Source organism: Vulpes lagopus, chromosome 3 (assembly GCF_018345385.1).
Source record: "Vulpes lagopus strain Blue_001 chromosome 3, ASM1834538v1, whole genome shotgun sequence".
Lineage (NCBI taxonomy): Eukaryota > Metazoa > Chordata > Mammalia > Carnivora > Canidae > Vulpes > Vulpes lagopus.
Genome location: NC_054826.1, coordinates 100,902,352 through 100,926,519, shown reverse-complemented (window position 1 = coordinate 100,926,519; position 24,168 = coordinate 100,902,352). Strand labels below are relative to the sequence as shown.

General features: G+C 56.9%; 2 protein-coding genes across 2 annotated transcripts in view; one reads left to right on the top strand and one right to left on the bottom strand.

Moving 5' to 3' along the window:
* Positions 1-2,680: 2,680 nt before the first annotated feature.
* On the bottom strand, positions 2,681-3,909 carry LOC121487069 (basic proline-rich protein-like). Its single transcript, XM_041748518.1, has 2 exons — positions 3,765-3,909; positions 2,681-3,444 (listed from the first exon to the last, which is right to left on the bottom strand). The coding sequence occupies exons 1-2, from the start codon at positions 3,907-3,909 to the stop codon at positions 2,681-2,683; spliced, it is 909 nt and encodes a 302-aa protein (XP_041604452.1).
* The window catches only part of WLS (Wnt ligand secretion mediator), a 91,722-nt gene continuing 71,356 nt past the window's right edge, over positions 3,803-24,168 (top strand). The window contains exon 1 of the mRNA XM_041747126.1: positions 3,803-4,013. Within this exon, the coding sequence (XP_041603060.1) occupies positions 3,908-4,013 (106 nt within the window). The 5' untranslated portion in view covers positions 3,803-3,907. The remainder of the gene's footprint in view (positions 4,014-24,168) is intronic.

Below are 24,168 nucleotides of genomic sequence, written 5' to 3'. Positions count from 1 at the left end.
GAGCTCAGCGTCTCAGGGTCGTGAGATGGAGCCCGGGTGGGCTCTGTGCTTGACGAGTGGGCTTGGAACGAGCACTGGCTCTCCCTCTGCTCCTCCCCTTCATGCTCTCTCTCTTCTCCCTCTCTGTCTCAAATAAATAAATATTTAAAAAAAACAATAAAATAAAATGATAAAACAGTACGTACCTCACAGAACTGTGGTGTGGATTAATGGTGGTGGAGGCCCATCCCTCCCATGCTCCAGGCAGAGGCCGTCCCCACACGTGCTCCAGGAGGAGGCCCTTGCCATCCTAGACCCTGCCGCAGCCCCTGTCAGGCCCAGGAAACCACAGGGGCCCGGCTGCTCCTTCAGGTGTCAGCTGCCCCCCTGCAGGCCTTGGAACCCCATAAAGTTTTTTACCTGCCCCTTCCAAGTTGCCCTGGTTCAAAAAGCAATTTCATAAGAGACAATAATTAGGGGTTTTATAGTTCTTTTTTCTTCTTCTCTCTCTCTCTATTTGGGAACAAAAACCTCCTCTTTTATAACATGCAAAATGTTTGTTGAGTGCCCACCCCATGTCAGACTCCCTGCTAGGCCTGGTGACGTCTGTTTAATGCTCACCAAGACTGTGAAAGTGCTACTAGCATTTTTTTTTTTAAGATTAATTTATTTATTAATGAGAGACACACAGAGAGAGGCAGAGACACAGGCAGAGGGAGAAGCAGGCCCCATGCAGGGAGCCCGATGCGGGACTCGATCCCGGGTCTCCAGGATCACACCCTGGGCTGAAGGCGGCGCTAAACTGCTGAGCCACCCAGGGGTCCCCCTTAAGGATTCTAAAATACTCTTAAACACAATCACCGTCACCGCCCTCTCTTACAAGAATACCGGGAGGCAGGTAGAGTCACTGAGTCCGGTTTCCAGGTGACAAAGCCCAGCTCCAGAGCGCCCGCTGCCCAGCACCCAGCCAGGGCCCAGCCGGCTGCACGCTGCAGCCCAAACCCGGACAACCCTTGCGTGGCTATTTGTCTGTGTTGTTCCCTTGGGAAATACAGATCGGAGTCACTTTTAATTTTAAAATTTTAAAAAGATTTTATGTATTTATTCATGAGAGACACACGCAGAGAGGCAGAGACCCAGGCAGAGGGAGAAGCAGACTCCCCGCGGGGGACCCGATTCGGGACTCGATCCCGGGATCCCGGGGTCATGCCCTGGGCCGGAGGCAGGTGCTCAACCGCTGAGCCCCCCAGGTGTCCTTCACTTTTAATTTTTAAAGAGATCTGATAGAAACTGGGTTTTCCTTAAAGCCAGTGGCAGTGGCGACCACGGTGGCACATGTCGCACCCTCAGGTCTGCAACTGCAGGCCCACCCCCTCACGGCCACTCTGGATTGCTCTCAGGCCCCGGGTGCAGGCTGTGAGGAGGAGCCGGGCCTGGAGCCCGCCTCAGGCTCTCTGTCCCTCCGCCCCTGCGGCCTCTCATGTGCCTTGTCCCTGTGTCTCTCACGCTCTCCTCTCAAAGAGACATTGTCCTGTATGCACCTCTTTTTAATTAAGTGCCCTTGAAGCAAAGGGGACCGCGTGGGTGGGTGCGCAGTATTTTATCTCCAGCCTGTCACTTCCAGATGGGGAACCTGGAGCCCAGGAACTGAGGCCAGTTCCTCTGAGGGGACCCTCGGGGCTGGGGGAGGCAGTGTGGCTGTCGCCCACAGGAAAGGGAGCCCAGGAGCTGGGGCTGTCACCCGCGGGAGGTGCGTGCTGGGACTGCTGGATGCCTGAGACTCGCCAGGGCACCGTGTGTTTCCTGCTGTGAGCCCCCCATGGGCCGTGGGTGCCGGGAGAGGTTTGCAGCAGGACCCGAGAAGGGGACACAGCAGGCGGGTCAAGCTGCGTGCCGTGGTCTGGCCCTCCAGATGCCTCCCTGTGCCGCATGCCGCCTCCCTGCATGCCCAAGACACCTGCGTGCCGAACCAGGTGCGTGAGCGAGGAATCACTGTGCCAGAGCCTCAGGCTGCTCACCGACCTCCTGACAAGAGGGCACGAGGATCACCTGCTTTGGGTCCATTGGGCCCCCGCTGACGACAGGTAAGTGAAACCCCAGAAAACCAAGCGAGGATACGGGGCAGACGACTAAACACATTCTTGTGGATCCAGGTCACATTTCAAGTGCATAGAAACACCACCTCTTTCTTCTCCTTTTTCTTTTTTTTTTCTTTTTAAGATTTTATTTATTTATTCATGAGAAACACAGAGAGTGAGAGGCAGAGACACAGGCAGAGGGAGGAGCAGGCTCCATGCAGGGAGCCCGATGCAGGACTCGATCCCGGGTCTCCAGGATCAGGCCCTGGGCTGAAGGAGGCGCTAAGCCACTGAGCCACCCGGGGTTCCCTCTTCTCCTTCTTCTTAAAGATTTTATTTATTATTTATTTAAGAGAGACAGAGCAAGCAGGAGCAGGAGACAGGGAGAGGCGGACTCCTCGCTGGGCAGGGAGCCCTGGTGCAGGCTGATGGGATCCAGGACCCCGAGATCTCGCCCTGAGCCCAAGGCAGGCGCTCAACCCCCTGAGCCCCCCGGGCGCCCTCCTTTCTTTCTTAAATAGCAAAACATTGGATCAAGTGGAGGGTGAGTCTTGATGTTGTGCCCTATCAGCCCTCACTTAAGTTCCTTGGTATTAAAAGGAACGTCTCACCTAGAGGCATCATTACTGCTCCAACGGGCGAAGCTGGCAGCCTGCCGAGCCCGGCGCAGCCCGTGGAGTGGCCTGGGCGCGGGTGAGAGGGGCCTTCCCAGCCTTCACGGGGCCCCGGGACCTGCCGTCGTCCAGGGAAGCAGAAATGAGGCAAGATCGTGGAGAGACGGTGGAGACAGGTGAGGGTGCGGGTGCGGGTGCGGGGTGCCAGGCGCTGCGGACCCTGCTCGGCCGCCTTCTGCTCGCCTGCGGCGGGCCTGGGGCATCGGGGTCAAGGCTGCGTGTGCTGGGTGTGCTGGGTGGGGGAGCGGCCGGCTCCTGCAGGCCTCGGCGCCTTCGCTCCCCGCCCTCCTGGGGGCTGAGGCCCAGCCTGGAGCGTGAGCCGGGCTCGGTCCGGGAGCGGCTGCTCGGGGCGCAGGACGGGGTGGTCTCGGGGCCTCGACTCCCAGGAGGGGCCGTTCTCACGCGGGGCTGGTGCGTGTCCCCGCGGCGCGTGGGCCCGGGTGGGGGCCTGGAGACGGGTCCTCGCCTCGGGGGCGTCTGCGGCACCTGCCCCGGGCAGGGGGGAGGCTGGGGGTGCCGCTGGCGCGGGGGTGCGGGGGCGGGGGCGCGAGGGCCCCGGGGTCCGGGCGGCGGCGACCTTGTGCGTGTGCCCGGGCCCAGGCCCCGAAGGCTTCGGTGGGGCCGCGGCCGTCCTGGATGGAGCCGTCGGAGGCCCGCGCCGCCCCCGGAAGCCGCAGGTACACGCGCGTGCACCCGCGGGGCCTCGCTCCGCCCTGGCGTGGTCCCGCCCGCGCAAGTTCGCGGAGGAGCGCGCGGGGCCGAGTTTCGTGGGGGGCGGGCCCGGGGCTGCACCAGGGGACCCCCCCCCCGCGGCGCGCCGGGGCTCGCTGGGGGCTCGCTGGGGGCTCGCTGGGGGCTCGCGGGCGTGCAGGTGGGGCGCGGGGCGCGGGGCGCGGGGCTGCGCTGGGGCGGGCGGGCGCGGGGGGAGCGGCGGGCGCGGGGGGAGCGGCGGGCGCGGGCGGGGCGCGGGCGCGGGGGGCGGCGGCGGGCGCGGGGGGAGGGGGCGGGGGCGGGGGCGGGCGCGCGGCGTCACGTGACCGCTCCTGCTCCTTTAAGCGGCGGCCGGCGGCGGGCGGCCCAGTCTCGGCGCCCGCCCCGGGAGCGCCCCGCGCCGCGCAGCCCGGAGTCGGGGCGCCCGAGGGCGCGGGGGGCGCGCGCGCGGCGAGGGGCGCAGCCATGGCCGGGGCCATCATCGAGAACATGAGCACCAGGAAGCTGTGCGCGGTCGGGGGCGCCCTGCTGGCGCTGCAGGTCGCCGCCTTCCTGGTGGGAGGCCTGGTCGGTGAGTGGCGGCCGCAAACTTTTCCCCGCGGCCCGGCCCGCGGCCGCCTCCATGAGCTAATTAGCGCCGCTATTGTGCGGGGAGCGGCCGCCCGGCGCCCGGGGCACCCTCCGCTCCAGGCTCGCGCGGAAGCGGCCGAAAAAGTTTTGGCCTAGTTTGGGGGCGCCCGGGCGGCGGCGGGCGGGGGGGGGGGGCCGGCCCCATCGCGGCCCCATCCCGGCCCCATCGCGGCCCCATCCCGGCCCCGGCCCCATCCCGGCCCCGGCCCCCGCCCCCGCCGCCGCCCGGGGGTGCGCCCTGGGGGACCCCTGCGCCCCGCGGCCGCGCCCCGACACCCGGCGGGAGGCGGCGGGGGGGAGGAGCCCGCGGAGGGGCCGGAGGGGGGACCCGCCCCGGGAGGCGCTGCCCCGTCCCCGGACCCCCCGGACCCCCGCCCCGGCTCCGCGCGCCCCGAGACCCTGCAGGAGGCGGCGGGGGAGGGGGCCGGAGGGGGGACCGCCCCCAGCTGCCCCGCCCCCGGGACCCCCGCCCCGGCTCCCCGCGCCCCGCGGTCGGCTGCAGACTCCGGCGGGACGCGGCAGGCGGGAGGCGGAGGCGGCGAAGGGGGGGGAGTCCGGGGCGGGCGCCGGGGGCCTGCAGGGGGGACCCGCCCCGGAGGTGCCGCCCCGCCCCCGCCCCGGGCCCCCCGACCGCCCCCTGCGCCCCCTGCGCCCCGCGGTCGGGCTCCGAGACCCGGGCCGGGAGGCGGGATGCGGCGGGGCGGGGCGGGGGGGTGAGAGGGGGCCCCGCCCCCGAGGAGCTGCCCCGCCCCCGCCCCCGCCCCCGCCCGAGCGCGTCCGGGACCCGACCCCATCCCCATCCCCCGCCCCCACCCCCCCCCCCACCCCGTTCCCTCCGGACCCCCCCCACCCCCGGTGGCCGCTCCCCGCCGGCCAGCGCCGCCGCGCCCGGGGGGGGGGGCCCAGCGGGCTTCCTGGAGGAGGCGTCCCGCCCCGTCGTGGCGCCGCCGCCCCTGCCCGCGGGTCCCGGCCTCGCCCCCTCGCCCCGACCCCGACGCCTCGGACCGCGCGGCGCAAACTTCGGCGCCAACTTGGCGGCGGGCGCGGGTGCGGGGGGGTGCGGGGGGGTGCGGGGCGCCCCGTGCGGAGCCCCCCCCGCCCCCCGCCCCCCGCCCCAGGGCACTCGGCCCCGCGGGTCCCCGGGGCTCCCGGGCAGGCGCTCACACAAAGGGCAGGGGCGGAGCGTCCCCCCCGCAGCCCTGCAGCCCTGCAGCCCCCCCCCGCAGCCCCGCAGCCCCCCCACCCCCCCGCAGCCCCGCAGCCCCCCCGCAGCCCCCCCGCAGCCCTGGGCCCCCCGCGGTGACCCCGGTCGCAGCCGCAGCCGCAGCCCTCGTCCCCCTGAGGAGCCGCCGCCGGCCGCCGGGGCCAGAACTTCCGCGCCTCGTGCCCCGGGACTAAACCGGCCCGTGCCCCGCCCGACCCCGCCGTCCCCGAGGCCCCGCACAGGCCGCGGAGCTCACACGCGGGGCTGCTGGGGCCGGGCGCGAGCCCTCCCTCCCGCGATTCCCTCCCCGCGAGGCTGGTCCCGGCCTCGGCCTCGGGGAGCCCGTGCCCGGCTGGGGCCGCCCTCGGGGGTGTCGGCATCGTCGTGCCGCGGACAGAGGTGCGGGGGCAGCCGCGGCGGCCGGACAGCGGGTGCGGGGGGGGGGCCGCGCCGTGTTCCAGGGGCCCCCTGGGGAGGCGGTGCCGGGGCTGCTTCCCGCGGAGCTGGGGGCCCGGGCGGCACCGCGCGGAGTCAGCGCTGGGTCCTCACTGCGGATCGCTCCGGGACGGGGCCGCGGTCCCACTTCCCTGGAGGAGGAGGACCCCTGTGCGGGGCACTGGCTGGGGCAGCCTGCGGGTCCACCCCGGCCCCCCCTCCCTCCCTCCCCCCCTCCCTCCCTCCGTCCCTCCCCCCCTCCGGTGCAGGGCCTGTGCCCCCCTGCCCGAGGCTGCGAGACCAGACCCAGTTCACTGGGTCAGCCCGGCCCCGCCGGCTAGAGCCTGTCCCTGCGTCCGCCCATCTGAACTGGGGTGCAGGGGGCTGGGGAAATAGGGGCAGAGGCCAGGGCGATGCTTCCCCGCAGGACGTCCCTGACACGGGCAGCGGGTGGGCGAGGGCGAGGGCGAGGGCGAGGGCGAGGGCGAGGGCCAGGGCCGGAGCTGAGCACTGGGCCGCTGGCACCGGTGCTTGAAGACGCGGTTCCCAGGCTGCCAAGTCGCAGCTCCGCAGAGAAACCTCCTTCCCCCTCCACTGTCCCCAGTGGGAAGAGCAGCCCTGGCAGCTCAGCGCCCCTGCTGAGTGGGAAGCGGGTGTGTGTGTGTGTGTGTGTGTGTGTGTGTGTGAAGTGTCTTTTCACCTCATCTGCAGAGGCCAAGTGAGAAAGGAAAATCCTTGCTTTGAATCGGCCCTAATATTTGTTTCTTTTTCATCACTCTTGTCCCCCACGAAAGGGAAACGCGGCAGCCTAGGAAAGGGGGGTCTGAAGGGCAAAGCCCCGTCCGTGAGAGCCCAAGGCCCCCGCGTGTGGACCTACCAAGCTCAGCAACCAGCCACCCCCTGGGTCGCGGCACACTGTGCACCCCAAAGCCACCAGGCACTTAGCCAACAAGTTTCATTTCCCTCCTCGGTGGAGTTTCATGGGCTGTTTAGACTGGTGTCTGGCTGCAGCCTTCTAGAGTGGATGGGAAAATGGAAACGTTAGATAAAAGCAAATAGGGATTGGGTTTTCCTTTAGCCGGCTTAAATACTTCCCGGGGCCTCCTCTGAACCAAGTTTTTGTCTCGGTTTCTGCTTGTTTTGGTCGTCAGCTCTTCTCTTGCCAGTTCTTTATGCTGCAGACCTTTCCCGGTATTTTGTAAAAAGGCTCTAGAAACCAGTACCTTATATGATAGCCTTTGGGGTATTCAGAAATTCACAGTTATGCCATGCTTCTGTAAAAACTTTGAGCCACTATAAAATCCTGCATCTGATTGTTTTCCTACGTGTTGAGAAGGGTTCTTAAGTGGCTGGCTTCCTTAGTCTTTAGAATGTATTTAAAAACTGTGAGAACCCCTAAAGGAAAATAAGATATTTTAAAAGATGTAGCCTAATCTTTATCCTCCTTAAAAAGAAGCCTGCAGAAAATGTAAAAAAAATAATTTCCCTTTGATTTCCTGCAGGGAGAGGCAGCTGCAGGGGTGGTAGGGAGGGGGAGGGGGAGAGGGGGAGGGGGCCATGTGCCCTGAAACAAGAGTGCAGCCTACTAAAAATCATGAACTTGAATCCCTGGCCCATTATGTGCAATTTGCTCAGCTTCAAATTAGTCATGTCTGGGGGATATAATGGTTGCAGAAGCAGGTCACCGTTCCCACCTGTTCTAACCCTGCGAGGAAGAGTGTGGAGATCAGAGCTGAATGAATAAAACATGATTGCATTGTTCTGAGCAGGCCGGAAACGAGGCTATTCCAAACTGAAACTCCAGATAAGTATCAACAAATCGCCAAATATTTCATCTTCCGGGAGGATCGCCTTCTTCCCAAAGCTTACCATGAGTAGCCTTCCTTGTGTCTTAATGCCGAGAATATCCCATATTTATAAACAACATATAATCAGTTTTCTCAGTTGGTACGTGGACTTATTTACTGCTTTTCAGTGATACGGCCCATGTTACGCTGCTATTGTTATTTAAATGGGAACTATTGATAGTCTTGATTGTGGTCCATTCATGTGGATTTTTGTTTCTGCTACTGTTGTTTAGCCGGCAGTTGCAGGATTTTAAGAAACCAAGTAAAGTGAGAGCTACGCAGAGTATGTGAAGGTTTGCTTCCCAGGACGTTAGGTTTTAAGCTTGCTGTGCTGTACGTTATATTTCCGCATATATTAATAATGGAATGTCTGTAACCCTGCAGTGTTTGGGTATCCGGTGAGAATCTCAAAAAGAACTAATTAGTTGGCATTTGGCGGATGTTAGCCTACATTTTTTTCTGTATTGGAGTCTCCTTTTTGTTTTGCAGAATTTCATATCTGGCTAAACCATGTAATTTTTTTCTCTTTGTTGAACCACTGGAGTACCTGGTGTGGTTTGTGGGACTACCGTGCAATCTCAAAAATTCTGCTTGTAAAAGGTGGGAGATTTTTTTTTTTCCAGTGGGAATTACATTATTTGACTTTTAAAAAAACTTCATTATCCTCTGGGTTATCGCAGCAAAACCATGCTTGTTCTCGTAATCTCTCATCACGCTTTCATCTAATCGCTAGCCGCCCGTCTACCTTTCTACTGGAACTTTCCCTTTTCCTTATTCAAGGTGAGAAACATTTCCTTGAGATAATCATGTCGTGTAGGGCTTTGGAAGGCTTTTTCAGATCTCCCGCCTGAACTCAGATCTAGACTCAAAGCCTTTCCTAGCTAGTTGACATTTTGCAATAATTTGGCCTTTACATTTTTTTTAAGTTCATGTAGACTGAGGAAAGATTCTTATCATCCTCGTAAAGGTGTTTCTATGGAGATTTAGAATTTGAGATTCTGTGAAAGTCCTTAGCTCAGAGCTCATGTGGGTCCCCTGCCTCATATGCCGACTATTGGTGAGAGCCAGCCGTGTGCCCAGGACGGGGCTGCAATGCCTCCTGGGGGTTAGGAAAGAGGAGGCTTGAAGCCGGGGTAGCCCAGGAGAACCAGAGGTAGGAGGGGGTGCTTCTTAGTCCAAGTGCACTGGCAGAAGATTTCCTACCATGAAGTTCTAGCATCAAGATAATTCTCGCTTATTTACCGAGAATCTGAGAACACGCGAGATGCGAAGCCCTGTCAGTTACACTGTCAAATGGTTAATCTTTCATCTCGAAGAGACGTATCGCTAAAGCAGCACAGCGGATGTTTAGCGTGTGTGTTAGACGTGCGCCGTGAGCCAGACTACCTGGTTCGGTCCATGCAAAGCCTTGGCGGATTGGTAGCCCCGAACCTGCCTTACATGTAAGTAAACCGAGATGACCCAGTGAGTCAAGACTACCCAGCTGGTCGGGGTCAGAGCTCCGTGTGGACTCTAGTCGGTCTGACATCAGAGCCACAGTCCTCAACCATCGGGTTATCCTGCCCCCACCTTCCAAAGCCTTGAAGATCAAACGGATGCGGTTCAAATCCAGAGAGAGACGATGAGTAACGCTGTGAATGCAGCTGCTTTCTCATTTTACTCATTACGTGACATATCAAATGGGAAAAATCCAATACGATGATGAGTGAAACGGAGCTCGGCTTTTTATGACTGCGGTGCCTGACCACGGCTAAGGGGAGGGCACCTTTCGAGAAGTTCTGCATGTGCCTCTCTGACCAACTTCTTACAGGTTCTAGCTAGTTCCTGTAATTGTCTGAATCATCCAGTTGGCTGAGCAGCCAAGTTCATTATCCATAAAAGCGTTTGAGCTCTACTTTAAGAAAGATTACCCGATTTTATCTTCCCAGGTTGGTGGTTTTAGCGTATTTACACAGTTTATATACATCAGGGCTTTTTCAAAAGAAGAGGAGAGAAGGGATCCACTGGGTGGAGAGGCTTTTAGAGGGTGTGGATTGGCAGCGATGGGAGAGCCTTGAAAGAAGAGCCTTTAACTCAAAGTTGAAAGTTCTCTTCTCCAAAGGGAAATTTCTGTTTGTACACACGCCCGTGCATAATAACGAGAGAGCATGTCGGACCGGAGGCTTCCATGCTGACACCATGAATAGGTACATTTTGTTCTTTGGGAGAAATGCTGACGGGCTTTCTCTATTCAAAGATGTACCGCCCTCCGTTCTGATAGAGCCTCTGGGAGACGGTGGGAGACGGGACACCGAGAGGTGAAATGATTGTGTCTGATTCATTCATGCCTGGTGTGGTCGGGGCGGCCTAACACACGTGCGCCCGAGGTGGACGCTTCTGAAAGTGCCAGGATGGGGAGCGGGTGGCAGTGGAGGGGACCTCGACGTGTTGATGATTGCAAACTTTTTTTTTTTAAATGGCTTTTTTGAAAAAAAAAAAAAAGATTTTATTGTATTTCTTTGGGAGAGAGAGGGAGCACAAGCAGCGGGAGAGGGAGGGGCCGAGGGGAGGGGGAGAAGCAGGCTCGCTACCCAGCAGGGAGCCTGGGTGTGCTGCAAGGCTCCAGCCCGGGACCCCGGGATCATGACCCGAGCCAAAGGCAGTTGCTTAACTGACTGAGCCACCCAGGCGCCCCAATGATTTCAAAATTGATGATGAAATGTTTTGCAATCACTCATTTTCCTAATAGGGCTAATGTAAAGGGATTGCTAAATACCAGAAAGGAGCAACCCTGTGTTTGAGAATACAGAAATACTTGGTTCACCTCTTTGCCTTTTACTGCTACCTCTTCTTCCCTGCGTCCACCATGTTCCACCTCTAATTAAATTTTATAGGGGAGCAAAAGCAGTAATCAGATTGTCATCGGACCAGTAGTGAGGGATCTGCCTACTTGTGATTTGTTGCTTTTTGAGGATTCATTGGGAGGCTACGGAAAGTATTTTACACGTGTGGATTCCTTTAACCATCATGACCTGGAGAAGCAGGTGCTTTCTCCAGTTTTCAGATGAACCAGATGCTCATCTAAGGAGCGTTTCAGAGGTGACCGAGACCGGAAACGAGAAGGCAGGCACGCGAGTGCGTGATTCTCCACTGCCTCCGAAGTCGTGCTCGTAAGTCCAATGCCGCTCCCCTATTGTTCCTTCAAGTTCTACGGAGACCAGGTGTTGAGCGTGATAAGACCGGTTCCGCACAGGTTCGGCACAGGCTGGAAGTCCAGCCTCCCCCTTTTCTGTTTCTACCTCTTTCCCAAACCACGTGCCCTCGTCGCTGCGTGGGTACTAATCGTTGACCTAGTTACGTCCTAAACCGATGATCCTGATTTGGAGTGCAGCGGCCGCTGGAAATGCTGACCAGCGCTTGCAGGCCGAGCTGGAGAGAGCGGACCTGAGAAAGTACCACCCCAGCTCCCTCCAGAGAGAAGTTCTCCCACACAGCGACGGGAACTGAGAGTTGTCGTTGAAGAGGACTCAAGATAACCGCAAAGTCCCGAACGCCCGCGATGCCTCCTGGACCCAGCTCGCAGGAGAGGTCCTGAGTATAGCCCCTGAGCGCAGGGGAGGCGAGGGAGGGAAACTCAAGGTCCTCTCTTTGGGACACGACTTAGGTCGTACCTGGGTTTCCGAAACCGATCTCCGATGCCGTCCGCCGCCTCCAACCTGAGCTGTTTCCGTCTCCTGTGTTTTTTAAACCCCGGCCCTCAAGGGCGATTTCCTGCTCCCTCTTCCTCCTCCCTCCCCCACTCGGTGAGACGGGTGTTCCTCCTTCCCTGGACCCTGGGAGTCTGGGGCCTTCTGAAACGCCCGGGAGTGCCCTGGGTTAACTCAGAGGCTTTATCCGCAACTACGCATTTCCAGAGCCCAAGTAACTAAAGAAGAGGCCAAGTTCTTATATTTGCTCTGCAAGCTCAGTTATGATTTTCATTAGAAGGAAGGTAATGGAGCTGCAAGTGGTTGGTTCTTCTTTTTCTTCTGTTTCTTTTCTTCTTTTCCCCCAAAGCCCAGATTAATAAGCCAAGCTCACCAGGCCTGGTTGGGGCCCAGTTGACTGCTGCCTTAGTCCTGGCTGAGCTGCTCCCAAAGAGAGAGGGAGGAGCTCCCCATGGTGGAGGGAAACCTGGCTTGACCTCGGCAAACCTCCTGTGGTCTCAAGGGTCTCAAGTCACAAAAGCCTCTTGGCCTCCCCCCTCGACTCTGTGGGACAGGGCCCTCCTGCGTCATGGTGATGGCCGTGAGGAGCCACCCTCTCCGGGACATGGCACCTGTTGGGCTGTCTCAGCGGAGCAGGCCCAGCGAAGATGCGATTCCCAGAGGACTTCCACCGAAGCCGTCTGCCTGACCTCACGTCCATCGCCTACTCTTCTTTCCCCGTCCTCCGTTCCTGGATCTGGGGCAACTTCCCTATGATATCGTTTATTTCCTATTCCTCGTCTTCCTTGAGTCAGCACCACTTTGTCCAACACCTCCAGATTCGGGAGGTCTGGGGATGACCCAGAACATAGCTGCTTTGGGCTCGAGAGTGCGCAGAGAGGTCATCTTGCTTCCAAACTGCAGTTCCCGTTAGCACCTGGGTCTCGTAGTGAGCCTTCCCCAGATGGTGCTAACGTAGATGGTCAGTCAGAACGCAAGTCTACGTGGTCGTCTGAGCAAGCGCGCTTTATTCCCAGGAGAATTCCTCATGCTTTTATTTGAGGCCTGTTCATTACTTTTGCTTCATACACGATTAAAAAACATTTAAGTAACTTGCCTACCCAGCGTGGGGCTCAAACTCCAAGATCAAGAGTCACACGCCCCACCCACCGACCCAGCCAGGCGCCCCTGCTTTCTACACCATTTTAATAGAGCTCAGGTGTGCCGTTTCCTAAGTCTACGGTCGTTGGGGTGATTCGCCACCCGAATTCACTGGCGGCAGGGAGATGTGGACGTGTAGCAGGTAACACGAGGACGAAGGAAGCAGGCCCAGGGTCCTGGGGTCTCTGGGATACAGGCGCGTCGTCTCGCACCTCGGTGGCCCCCGGGCGGCGTCATTGCAGGCCGCCGTGACAGCTGTGCTCTCCAGCCGTGGGTCTTGTGACCTGCAGGAGTGCAGCTCGTCGGGTCCACCGAGTCTGCACGGTGGTGGTGTTTGGCCCGAGTGGAGGCTGTGGGTCTGCTATCAAACTGTAAAGGGGCCTTGGGGACCATCTTGCTTGACGTCCATCGAGGAGGCATCAGAGTCCCAGGAGGGGGAGGGGCCTCGGCTTACGCAGTTGGAGGCAGGGCCACGGCTTGGACTGAGCGTAGGGCCAGTCAGCCCCGCAAGCTCGTATCTGCCGAGCTTCAGCGTGAGGCTCACCTGGAAGGCCCTGTGGTTTGTGTGCAGAAACCGCCGCGCGTGGTTCCTAGAGCTCCGTTGACTTTGCTGTTACTTGAAAATGTGATAGTGAGGCCCCTGGGGGGCTCGAGGTGCCTGGGGGCTCAGTCAGTTGAGCATCTGCCTCTCGTTTTTGGGTGGGGTCATGGTCTGGGGGTGGTGAGGTCGAGCCTAGAGCCTGCTTGAGATGCTCTCTCGCCCTTTCCCTCCGCCCCGCCCCCCCTCCTCTCTTACAAAAGAAAAAGGAAAGAACAACACGAATGTCTTCTCACTCTTGCCTTCCACTTGGTATTCGTGGCAGTAGAATCACACCCAGTACTGCGCTGTTCTACGCGGATTTTGAAGAAACTACAGAACTTGACAATAACTAAATTCCTTCCCTGCGTGCAGAGTGTGGCCCGGGCCCTGCGTCCTGCTTGAGAACCTGCGGATTTAAAACTTAATGATAAAAGAGAAACCCCACAACCTTGGTCCTTCCTCCTGCCACCTGGAGTTCCGTCCTTGTGCTGAGTCTTAAGACGTCACCAGTCGCAGGCGTCCTTGTCTGAGAGTCTGTGACTCGCTCTTCTACTTTCAGGGACGTCTGGGGCGGGGATAGATCTGAAGTCACAGTGGGTCTGGGGGTGTCCACATGCCCTAAATTCTTTTGGTCTGCACTTGCTCATTCTTCATCTCCACCACCTCTTTACCCCGCCGGTAGTCGCAAGCAGAACGTTCCAGTTGGCCCAGTAGGACTTAGAGTGGAGCGCTCCGTGCCTTGAGGGCTGCCGTGCATGTTTGTGATTCCACAGGGCCACGCAGGGCACCGTGAATTCTCTGTCACAAAGATGAGTTTTCCCCGCATCCTCTGATTTAGCAGGAGAGTACGGACTTCCTAAGTGACGTCTGATGAGCCTGGAGCATAAGTGCCCGGCGTGCAGCACGACGCCTGGGTGCTTGTCTGTCCCGCGAAGTGGTCACCACGGAAGTCTGCCTACCGTCGGTCACCATGCAAGCGTACACGGTGGATTTTTCTCGCGATGAGAACCTTTAAGATCTCCTGTTTGAGCAACGCCCAGCCAAGCGCTGCAGTGCTGAGGCTGCGGCCCCTGCCGTACCCTGCACACACCCCCGTGACTGACTTATTTCATCACTGGGGGTTAGTGCCCCTTGACCGCATTCACCAAGTTTGCCTGACCCAACCCCCTCCCCTCTGTTAACTACCAGTCGGCTCCCTGTAGCTCTTAGTTTGGTTTCGTGTCTTCATCTGGTTTGTTTTGCAGGTTAAGATACAAGTGACACCGTAGGGTATTTGTCTTCGGGTTATTTCATTTATTAGCATGATGTATTCAGGGGCCGTCTGTGTTGCTGCAGATGGCAAGACCTCACCCTTTTTCATGGCTCAGGACTATTCCGTTGCGCACAGGCCTCACATCCGCGCCCGTTCATGTGTCGATGACACTTGGGATGTGTCCGTAGCCTGTCGTAAAGAATGCTGCAGTGAACGAGGGGATGCATGTATTTTTTTGAATGAGTGTTTTCACTTTCCTTGGCTAAATACCCAGGAGTGGAATTGCTGGATCACACGGTCATCCTATTTTTAATATTTGGAGGAAGCTCCGCAGGTTTCCCACTGTTTACACAGTGGCTGCGCTGGCTTCCTTTCCGACCCTGCACAAGGGTCCCCTTTACTCCACGTCTTTGCCAACACTGGTTATTTCTTGTCGTTTTGGTAGTAGCCATTCTAAGGGGTGAGGTGATATCTTTCTGTGGGTTTTGGTTTGCGTTTCCATGCGGATTAGTTCTGCTGAGCATCTTCTCGTGTCTCTTGGCCATCTGTATGTCTTCTTTGGAAAAATGTCTATTCAGGTTCTCTGCCCATTTTTAAATCAGATTGTTTTTTGTTGTTGCTGTCGTTATTCGGTTGTGTGATGTGGCTTTTGTTTTTGTTTTTTTTAAAATATTTATTCATGAGAAACACAGAGAGACAGGCAGAGACCCAGGCAGAGGGAGAAGCAGGCTCCTTGCAAGGAACTCGACATGGGACTCGATCCCGGGACTTCAGGACCAGGCCCTGGGCTGAAGGCAGGCCCTAAACCTGCTGAGCCACCCAGACATCCCTGTTTTTCTTGTTTCTTTTTTTTTTTTTTTTTAAGATTTTAAAGTAGTCTCTACGCCTAACTCAGGGCTCAAACTCAGGACCCTGTGATCAGAGTTGCGTGCTCTGCTGACCGAGCCAACCAGGCACCCCAAGTTCTTTATGTATTTTGGGTATTAGCCCCTTTGGGGATCTGTGTTTTGCAGATATTTTCTCCCATTCAGTAGATTTCCTTTTCATTTTGCTGATGGTTTCCTTTGCTGTGCAGAAGCTTTTAAGTTTGACGTAGCCTTGCTTGTTTATTTTTGCTTTTGTTGCCCTTGCCTTTGAAGTCCGATCCAAAAAATCATCGCCAAGACCAGTGTCAAGGAGCCTACCAACTATGTTTTCTTCTAGGAGTTCTGTGGTTTTAGGTCATACATTCAAGTCTTTAATCCGTTTTGAGTTCGTTTTTGTTGCGTGGTGGAAGAGAGCAATCTGATTTCCTTCTTTTGTTCAGTTTTCCCATTTATTGGTGAGACCGTCCCTTCCCCCTTGTACATTCTTTGCCTCAAATCTTGGCTTTTGAGTCCCTGTTTCACATGCTTGCCTTTAGGTGATCACAACCAAAAGTTGGGTTCCATATTTTATTAAATCCAGCCCTTTCTCAAGGCAAATCGGGTCTTTTTGAAGCCCTGTTCTTTTTACTCTGGGTTCTTAGAGATTTTATCTGCTCTCATTTAGGTCGTAACTTGCCCGAGAATGGAATGCCTTCAATGTGGAAAAGACATGTCCCCACATTCCTTTCTTTTCTCTGTTCTGTTAAGCTCGTTCTGGCTTGTGTGAAATGGGCTCCAGCCTCAGCCCCAGCCTGCCTGGGCGAAGGGAACGGGTAGATAAGATTTTTACTGAGCCTTTGAAAAGGCTGAACCGCGTGGGGCCGGGCTGCTGCTCACAGAACACACCTCTCTAAGCTTAGAAAGGCTCAGCTTCTGAATTCTAAGTAGGGCGTGGGGTGGGGCTCGCCTGCGACTGCCACGGGAATCCGGGACCTTAGGCATCTTTTTGCTCACCCGTCCTCCTCATTTACCCAGTTTGCAGGTCCGTGAGCCAGCCAGGGTCACATCCCCAGCATCATCCTTTGAACATGCCTAAACACAAAAGAGTTTTGTACTGAGAACATGACGTTTCTGGACAATCGATGAAAGAGAAACAGGATAATTTGTACACAAGATCTGTAACCTCAAAGGACACTTAAGGTCACTTTTCAATTAGTATGCTTGCTTGCTTTTCTTTCTTTCTTTCTTTCTTTCTTTCTTTCTTTCTTTCTTCTTTCTTTTTCTTTCTTTTCTTTCTTCCTTCTTTCTTTTCTTTTTTCTTTTCTTTTCTTTCTTTTCTTTCCTTCCCTTTCCTTTCCTTTTCTCTTTTCTTTTTCTTTTTCTTTTTCTTTTTCTTTTCTTTCTTTTCTTTCTAATAGGTATCAGAAGAATCCTCCCATTCCCCTCCTCCCTGCTTCACCCACCTGTTTAAAAAAAGGCAAGAGAGAAAATAGAGTTTGGGAGAAGGATGAGCAATCCATTTGGGATCCGAACAAAATCAGCATACGTATATATTTGAGACGGTAATATTTCTTGTCGGGTTACGTCCTACGTTCTTGGGTTACGTCCTGACACCAGCCCCCTCTGGGGAAGTCCTCTGCCTCACATCATAGTAAGTCTCCTGGCTAACCTCAGCTGCTGCGATAATTTTCGACGTTGCCTTTGATGACTTGGGCTTCTGACGGGATTCCTAGGGAACAGTCACTGTATAAACAAGGCAGTTGGTTCAGGGTTTTCCCTATGATGCTTCTGTGTTTCGATAAACATACTGATCCTTCCATTCAAAGTGATCAGCGTTCTGACTGTCGGCATGTGGTTTTATGGTTGATCAGTGGGTATCATCTGGTTTGTTCACAAATTTGCTTTGTAACTTGGATAAACCATGTACGTGCTGTGAGCCTCAGTTTCCTCATCTAAAAATGTCTCCTGGGGCACCTGTCGGTAGAGCGTGCGGCTGTTAATCTCAGGATTGTGAGTTCAGGCCCCACGTTGGTGTAGAGCGTACTTAAAAAAATAAGATAAAACTTCCTCTTTATAGGGAGGCTGTAGGGTTTGAGGAACCTAAGTGACCTACACCTACGTGTCACATCAATCTGTGTATTTAGCTATTTCCCTGATTGACGAGTTGTCACTAATTAACTTCCCAAGGTTTGCTCTTTGATTCTTTGCTTCTTTTGATCCATCTTTCTCACTCTCCCTCCTTCTTTCTTTCCTTTTTTGAGTCCTCCTCTGTCTGGTTAGGCTCATGGCAGAGTGTTTCTGCTTCTTAGTGGAGGATGTAAAGTTAGAAACCCAGCAACTCTGCTTGACAGCCTTCTGTTAGGCACCTTCCATGCTATAGCCAGCAATTTAAGAAGCATGTCATTTACCCATTTGGTGAATTAGAGCAATTAACTTTTTGAGCCAGTTAGTGATAGTTTTCACCAAGGTTTAGTTTAAATCCTAAATTTTTGCCTTCTTTTAAAATGCCGGACCAGTTTTCATGGCTCTTTATAGCATGGAGAAGCTCAGGTAGCAAGACTTAAATGGATATCACTCAGTACATGGGAAGAGGTGTAGTCCATCCATGCTTGCTGCAAAATTGAATCCCAGTTGTTCTGTTTTAAATTATAAAATTGAAGTCATTATCCATTGGGAAATTTTCTGCTTGTAGATAGGATATAAATGACAAAGACCTTTGAAAGTCAAACTTCGAGGGGAAAAAAAAGTGATGATGATCTTTTTCTTATAAAATATTAACTACTTCTGATACATTAGCTAGACTTAGAATTGTATAAGAAATCGTAAACAAAAAATAAAGATGAACATCTCACCTCTATGAGACCGTAAGCTACATGAGAGCAAGGAAGGGCCTAGTTTGCTTGCCTCTATCTTGAGGGCTTGCCACAGTGCAGTGCAGCATGGGTGCCCAGAAATAGAGAAGGGAGGGAGGGAGGATGGGAGGGAGGATGGGAGGGATGGAAAAGAGGAGGGAGGAAGGGAAAATGGGAAGGAGGATGGGAGGGAGGGAGGATGGGAGGAGAATGGGAGGGATGGAAAATGGGAGGAAGGGAAAATGGGGAGGGAGGATGGGAGGGAGGATGGAGGGAGGGAGGGAGGATGGGAGAGAGGGAAAATGGGAGGGAGGGAGGGAGGATGGGCCTCCCCTGTCCCTTCGACTGGGCCTCCCCTGAGCTCGGGCCCAGGGTCAGGGAAGCCCGCCGCGGGGCAGGGAGCCCAGGCTGCTGACTTTGGTCTCCAGACTGACCATACGATTGAGAACATTGACCGGTGTTGGCAATTGTGCTTTACTGTCTACGTTTCCTTCGTAGTAAATGCGTTTCTTCTGCCCCAGGAAGGCTGGGTTTCAGGGGCTTCTTTAAGAAGAGCACATGGTTTGTGTGACGTCCTGTAAGCTCTTCAAGCTGGGAAACTCCCATTGCCCAGTTTGCCCCTAAGAACTGTGCAGACGCTTTTGCAGCTCCTCGGAGGGATGGGTGATGCGTCAGGATGGCCGCCCTTGTCCTGCCCTCCACAGGAGAGCCCGGCGCTCAGGTGGCCGCCTGTGTGCGGGCGAGTGTCCCCGGCCTCCAGGCCCCGGCCCGGCCGAGAGGGATGGGGGCCTGCCGACCATCCAGCGGAGCAGGTGGACGTGGGAAGAGACTGAGGAAGCCGATGTGATCTGACAGGGATGGAGACAGAAGCCAAAGAGAAGCCCCACGGACGCTGGACAGGGACGGGACGTGGGATGGGACCGGGATGCCGGACAGGGACAGCTCTCAGCTTGGGCGGGGGGGGGGGGGGTGCTGGGAGAGCTGGGGCTGGAGAGCAGGTGCCGGGCCTTCCTCCCCAGCTGGGTCATCGTGTCACTGTCTTCCTCTAAAATAATGAAGATTCTCTTCCCCCTCCCCCACCTCCCCTCCCCCTCCTCCCTTCCCTCCTCTTCCCCTCCTCCTCCTCCCCCCTCCTCCCCCCTCCTCCCCCTCATCCCTCTCCTCTTCCTCCTCCCTTCCTCTTCCCTCCCTCCTCCCTCCCTCCCTCCCCCCCTCCCTCCCCCCCTCCCTCCCCCCTCCCTCCTCCCTCCCTCCTCCTCACAGTGCCCCATCCAAGGCTCCAAAGCCTGGGTAAAACTGCACTGGCTAGGGGGTTGCTGTTCTGTTGTGCCCCAGAACTGAGGGGTGGGGAGCAGCACTGGGCGCACAGGCCAGCCCCCCCTCACGTGGCTCTGTGGCCCCCGCGACACCCCACCCCAGAGCCTCAGTTGCCTGGTCCCTCAGATGGGTGAATAGGGCGCGGGAATGCGCATCTCCCGACCTTTCTGCGAGGATTAAAGGGCCTAGTAAGTGAAGAAGATGAAGCTTTGAGACAGGAGCAGGGCCTGGGCTGGGGACGTGTGGGGTGCGAGGTGCTGCTGCTTCGTGGCTGGAGGCGTTTGGGCCAGGGGGAGTGCCTGGGGTCCCCGCCACCCTGCTCCACGGGGAGGTAGGCGCTTCCAGGGTCGGCTGGGGGGTGCCCTGTGGACATCTAAAATCTAGAGATGAGGGTCACATATTTTTGTTCCCTCCTCCTCCTCGTTTTTACTGATGTTTTCGAACAAGAATACGATGCTGGTAAGGGCATTAAAAGCGAAGAGAAGGGTCCTCCGGAAAGCCACCATTTCAGTACAAATCCGTGTTGATTTTTTATTCTTTTTCTGCGACTGAACGTTTCCAAGTTCATGTAAAGAAGCAGAAAAGCCCAGCGGCAGAGGCTGAGGAGCTGGCGGCTCGGGCAGGTCAGCAGTCGCCCCCGCCCTCCGCCGCCGCCTCCACCCGGCTGCTTGCTGAACCACTGAGCCATGGGAAATTCATTTTCAAAATCGGCTTAATTGCTGTGAGACTTTTAATTTGTTCTGGATGATGGTGCTAATGTCTGGGAACCGAGCGCAGCCTCCGAGGTGGCTGATTCAGCCGGCCGGCGGGGGGGCGCCCAGCTTCCCACGGGGCGTCGGGCCCCTCGTGGCCGCCTGGGCCCGGAGGGATGGGAGCCGCCCGCCGTGGGGTCGGCGCTCGGGGCGGACTCCCGGGACGCTCTCCGCGGCCCCCTCCGGGCTTGCCCCGCCGCCGCCGCCGGCTCGGGTTCAGGTGGGGCCTCCGCTCGGGGGGCAGGTGTGGTGTGTGCCCACCTGCGCCTCTGCGGGGACCCGGGGGCCGGGGGTGTCGGCGCGACCCCGGCCGTCGGGGCCCGTAGCCGCCGCGCTTCTCCGCGGCGCGACTGGTGAAAGCTCGCTCTGTCCTCCTGATAAATTAGCTTGTTTATTCCTCTTCTGCTTATTTCCATCCCGCTGTTGATTAGCGTAATGAAGCGGAAGCGCATTGTGTGTGTTCACTGGGTAGCGCTCCTCGGGCTCCAAAGGGGGTAATTGAGTAGAAAGGCAGAGGCTGCTGGCGCCGGGAGAAGTTAACACCGCATGAGGTCACCGGGCTGCGGGCTCTAATCAGCGCGGACACAATGCGACCGAGGCTGTGAAAGGGGTTTGTTTATGGTGTGCGAGCAAGGGTCAGTAGTTAATTTGAAATGCTGTAGGTGTGTTTTCCTTGAACCGAGAAGGTACAGAGCATGTGTCACGGGGGACTGTAAATATCCTCGAGGGAGGGATGTAATTGGGGTAGAGGTTTAAAAGGACGCCGCTTACGCTCCAGCCTGCTTCCCATTGACCCGGCGCGCTTCATTTAAACGTGCACCGTCCTTCCAAGCGGGAGGGAGGCTGCGGGGGACGCCGCGGAGGCCTGGAGGACCGAGGAGCGGGCCGCCGAGAGGCACTTGTCGTCGTGGTCGTCGCCCCGAGCAGCGGTTTCCGTGGGGGGTATCGGGAGCGCTCGGCCTGCCGCCCTCGGGAGCCCCTGGCCTCGGGGACCGTCCCCGCCGGCAGCCCGTCCTGTCCCCTCTCCCCTCGGCGTGGCCCTGCCCCTGGAGCCCTCCGGGACTCTGTCCCCGTTCCCACAGCTGGGAGCGCCAGGCCTCCAGGATGGCCCGGGGCCCACTGGCGAGGGGACGCCGGCGCTCGGTCGGGTCGCAGGGCAGCCCTGAGGGTGGTCCTGGCTCCTCGGAAACGGCCGGGCGGGGGGCGTGGAGCCCACGCGGGCGCCCGGGCACTTTGTGGGTGCGTGTTGCGTTTAGGCGGTGAATCCCTGCCCTCGCCACCTCGTGCCTTCAGACTCTCCTCCTTCCTCACAGCGCGTCCTTCGGCCTCAGAAGGGGCGTCGGGCCTCGGGTGGCGGGTCGGGGCCTCGGATGGTGCCTCAGACCTCGGGTGGCACGTCGGGACCTTGGGCGGTGCCTCAGGTGATCGGTCGGGCCTTGGGCGGCACGTTGAGACCTTGGGCGGCAGGTCAGACCTTGGGCAGTGGGTCAGGACCTCGGGCAGCACGTCGGGCCTCGGGCAGCACGTCGGGCCTCGGGCGGCGGGTCAGACCTCGGGCGGCGTCAGGTGGGCCCCCGAGCACAGCCGCCTTCTAAACCCCCGGGAACCGAGGGCGCGCGGCCCCGTGGCGGGGAGTTGGGTGACGTCTCACTCGCTGCGACCGGCCGGGTGGAATCACGGGGATTTGCGGTCCAGTGGCCGCCGAGCGTCCGTGGGGCTGCGGAGGGTGACCTGTCACGGGAGCCCCGTGTTGGCCGAGCGTCGGGCTGCGAGCTGCCCCAGGGATGATCAGGGCCTCAGCACTCTCTTCTCGTCACCCTAACCTGCTGGGACACGGAGATGCCCCATGAACAGTTGCCGAGTATGAGGAACGGCCCTTTGAAGGATCCGCTAACTTCGGGGGTCGGGGAACATCCAGATGTTGCGATCTTTCCTGGGCAGCATCTGGATCCTCAGAACCTTGTGGTAAATCTTGAGGAGGAGCCGGGGAGCCCCCGGCTGGAGTGTGCTGACTCGCTAGGTTTAGCGAGCGGGTGGCGTGTGGGGTCCCCGCTGCGCTGACCCGGGCGCCTTCTTCCGTTGATGCCGCCCGCCGTGTAGGCGTCCGAGGGCCCTCTTTGGTGCTGGTGTGATACCCGTAGAGTCGAGGTCCTGTGACTAGGTCACTCGGGGTCCTGCAGCTGGATATTGATCTTTCCCCTCGGGGGGCGGTGTGTTAGCAGCACTGGGGACATCCCTCTGGCAGTTAAATTCTTGTTGATACCCTTGATTGATTATTTCCTTAGAAATTTCCTTCTGGGCCCCTGGGTGGCTCAGTCGGGAATAAGCACCTGCCTTCGGCTCAGGTCACCATCCCGGGGTCCTGGGGTGGAGCCCCATGCCTGGCTCCCCGCTTCCCTGCTTCTCCCTCTCCCTCTGCCGCTCCCCCTGCTTGTGCGCTCTCTCTCCATCAAATAAATAAAATCTCAGCAAAAAACAAGAAAACAAACTCCGTTCTGTGAATTTATCTTAGGTCAAAAGTCATACTTTAAGGGGTCCCTGGGTGGCTCAGCGGGTTAAGTGTCCAGCTCTCGATTTCAGCCCAGGTCTTTATCTCCGTGTTGTGAGGTTGAGCCCTGCGAGGTTGGCTCCACGTTCACAGGGAGTCTGCTTCTCTCTTTCTCCCTCTCTCCCTCCCCCTGCTCGCACATACATGTGCTCTCTCTCTCTAAAATAGGTAAATAAATATTTTTTTAAGGCATGCTCATTTTTAAGGATTTTGATGGAGCCTGCCAACTTGCCTTTCAGATCCCTGATAACCGCCATATAACCCATTGGTCAAGTCCGGAAGTGTCCATCTCCCTGCATCTTGGCCGGTCCTGACATTGTTTCTATTTTTAAAAATTTTCTGATGTGCCAAGAATATCTTGTAATTTCCATGTCTTTGATTACTGGTGAGGATGCATCTCTTTTCATATGCTTTCTGGCTGTTTATACTCTTTTGTGACTTGCCTGGTTATTTCCCTCTTTATGTCCATCCCTGTGAATACAACTTCTTAGAGATGAGGGCAAGAGAGAAGACTTCCTGGGGAGGGTGGTTCAGCCTAATCCTGTCCGTAGCAGGACCCTGAGTGTCCTTGTTGCATCTCCCCCTCCCCACTCCTCAACTGTGTGGTTGAAGAGAATCTTCACCTGCGTCTCCGGTGATGAGCACGTAACCAGGCCACAGTGAACACCCGGCTCGCGGTAGTAGTCTTCTCGGACTGAGTTCTGAGGCTTGTTGGAGGCCACCACCACGACAGGTCTCTTCTTTTTCTTCCTGACCTTGAACCTGGATAATGGGAGCCCAGAGCTGTTGGAGTCCCTCTAATGAAGCCCAAGAATGAAGCTAATAAGATCTACGGTAGAATTCAGGGACTGTAGAGAAGTGAGATCTGTTCACAGGATGTCGTCATTTCTCAGAACAATCCCTCTCCAAAGACCACTCTGTCTCTGGACATTTTTCAGCTTCACCTTGTTAATCGGTTGATTAATTTTTGCTAAGGCAACTTTGAGCAAGATTTCCATCTCTCTTGCAACCCGAAGACCCAGACTGATGCACTTTACTGCACTTTGGTTTGAGGATAAGTTGGTGGAGACCATCCGTATACTGCAGAAGGCCGTATTCAGAGAGTTGGCTCATGTTTTATGCAGTAAGTCTTCCGTAACAATAAAAAATCAAATCAGGTATGAAACCAGCCTCTGTGAGGCGTAGCTCATCCAACCAGGGTAGCGGTTGAAATGATGTGTATGTGTGCGTATTGTACACTGTTGGAGCATCAAGTTGCTGGTGAAGATCATTAGTGACAATTCCTGGAGCTCGGCCAGGCTGCTGGCTTTGAAGTGAAGCTCATTGCGACACGTACTCCTGCTGAGCTGGATGTCTGTGTGAAATGGATGGCAACAGGATGTCCCAGCAGCTAAAACGAGGTTCTCGACGGCATCGGAGAAGCTTTAATGACTGCCCAAGCAGAGCTGTGTTTCTGGGGATGGTTGGGAAGCTCGAGGAGATGCTGCAGTGGCTTGAGGTTCCTTCAGGACACCCAGGAAGGAGTCTGAAGCAGAACAAAGACCGAACCGGCACGTGTTCCCATCGTCCCCGAACCCGGTTAGTGACGGCTACAGACGGAAGTGCACACGTGGCCCTTGCTTCGAGCAACTTAAATCT

Bases quoted from the DNA above. Each gene is read 5' to 3' on its own strand.
- LOC121487069 (XM_041748518.1), bottom strand. From the start codon at position 3,909: ATGGCTGCGCCCCTCGCCGCGCGCGCGCCCCCCGCGCCCTCGGGCGCC. The intron at 3,445-3,764 runs GTGACGCCGCGC...GGACCACGCCAG, and splicing joins AAAGGAGCAGGAGCGGTCAC to GGCGGAGCGAGGCCCCGCGG.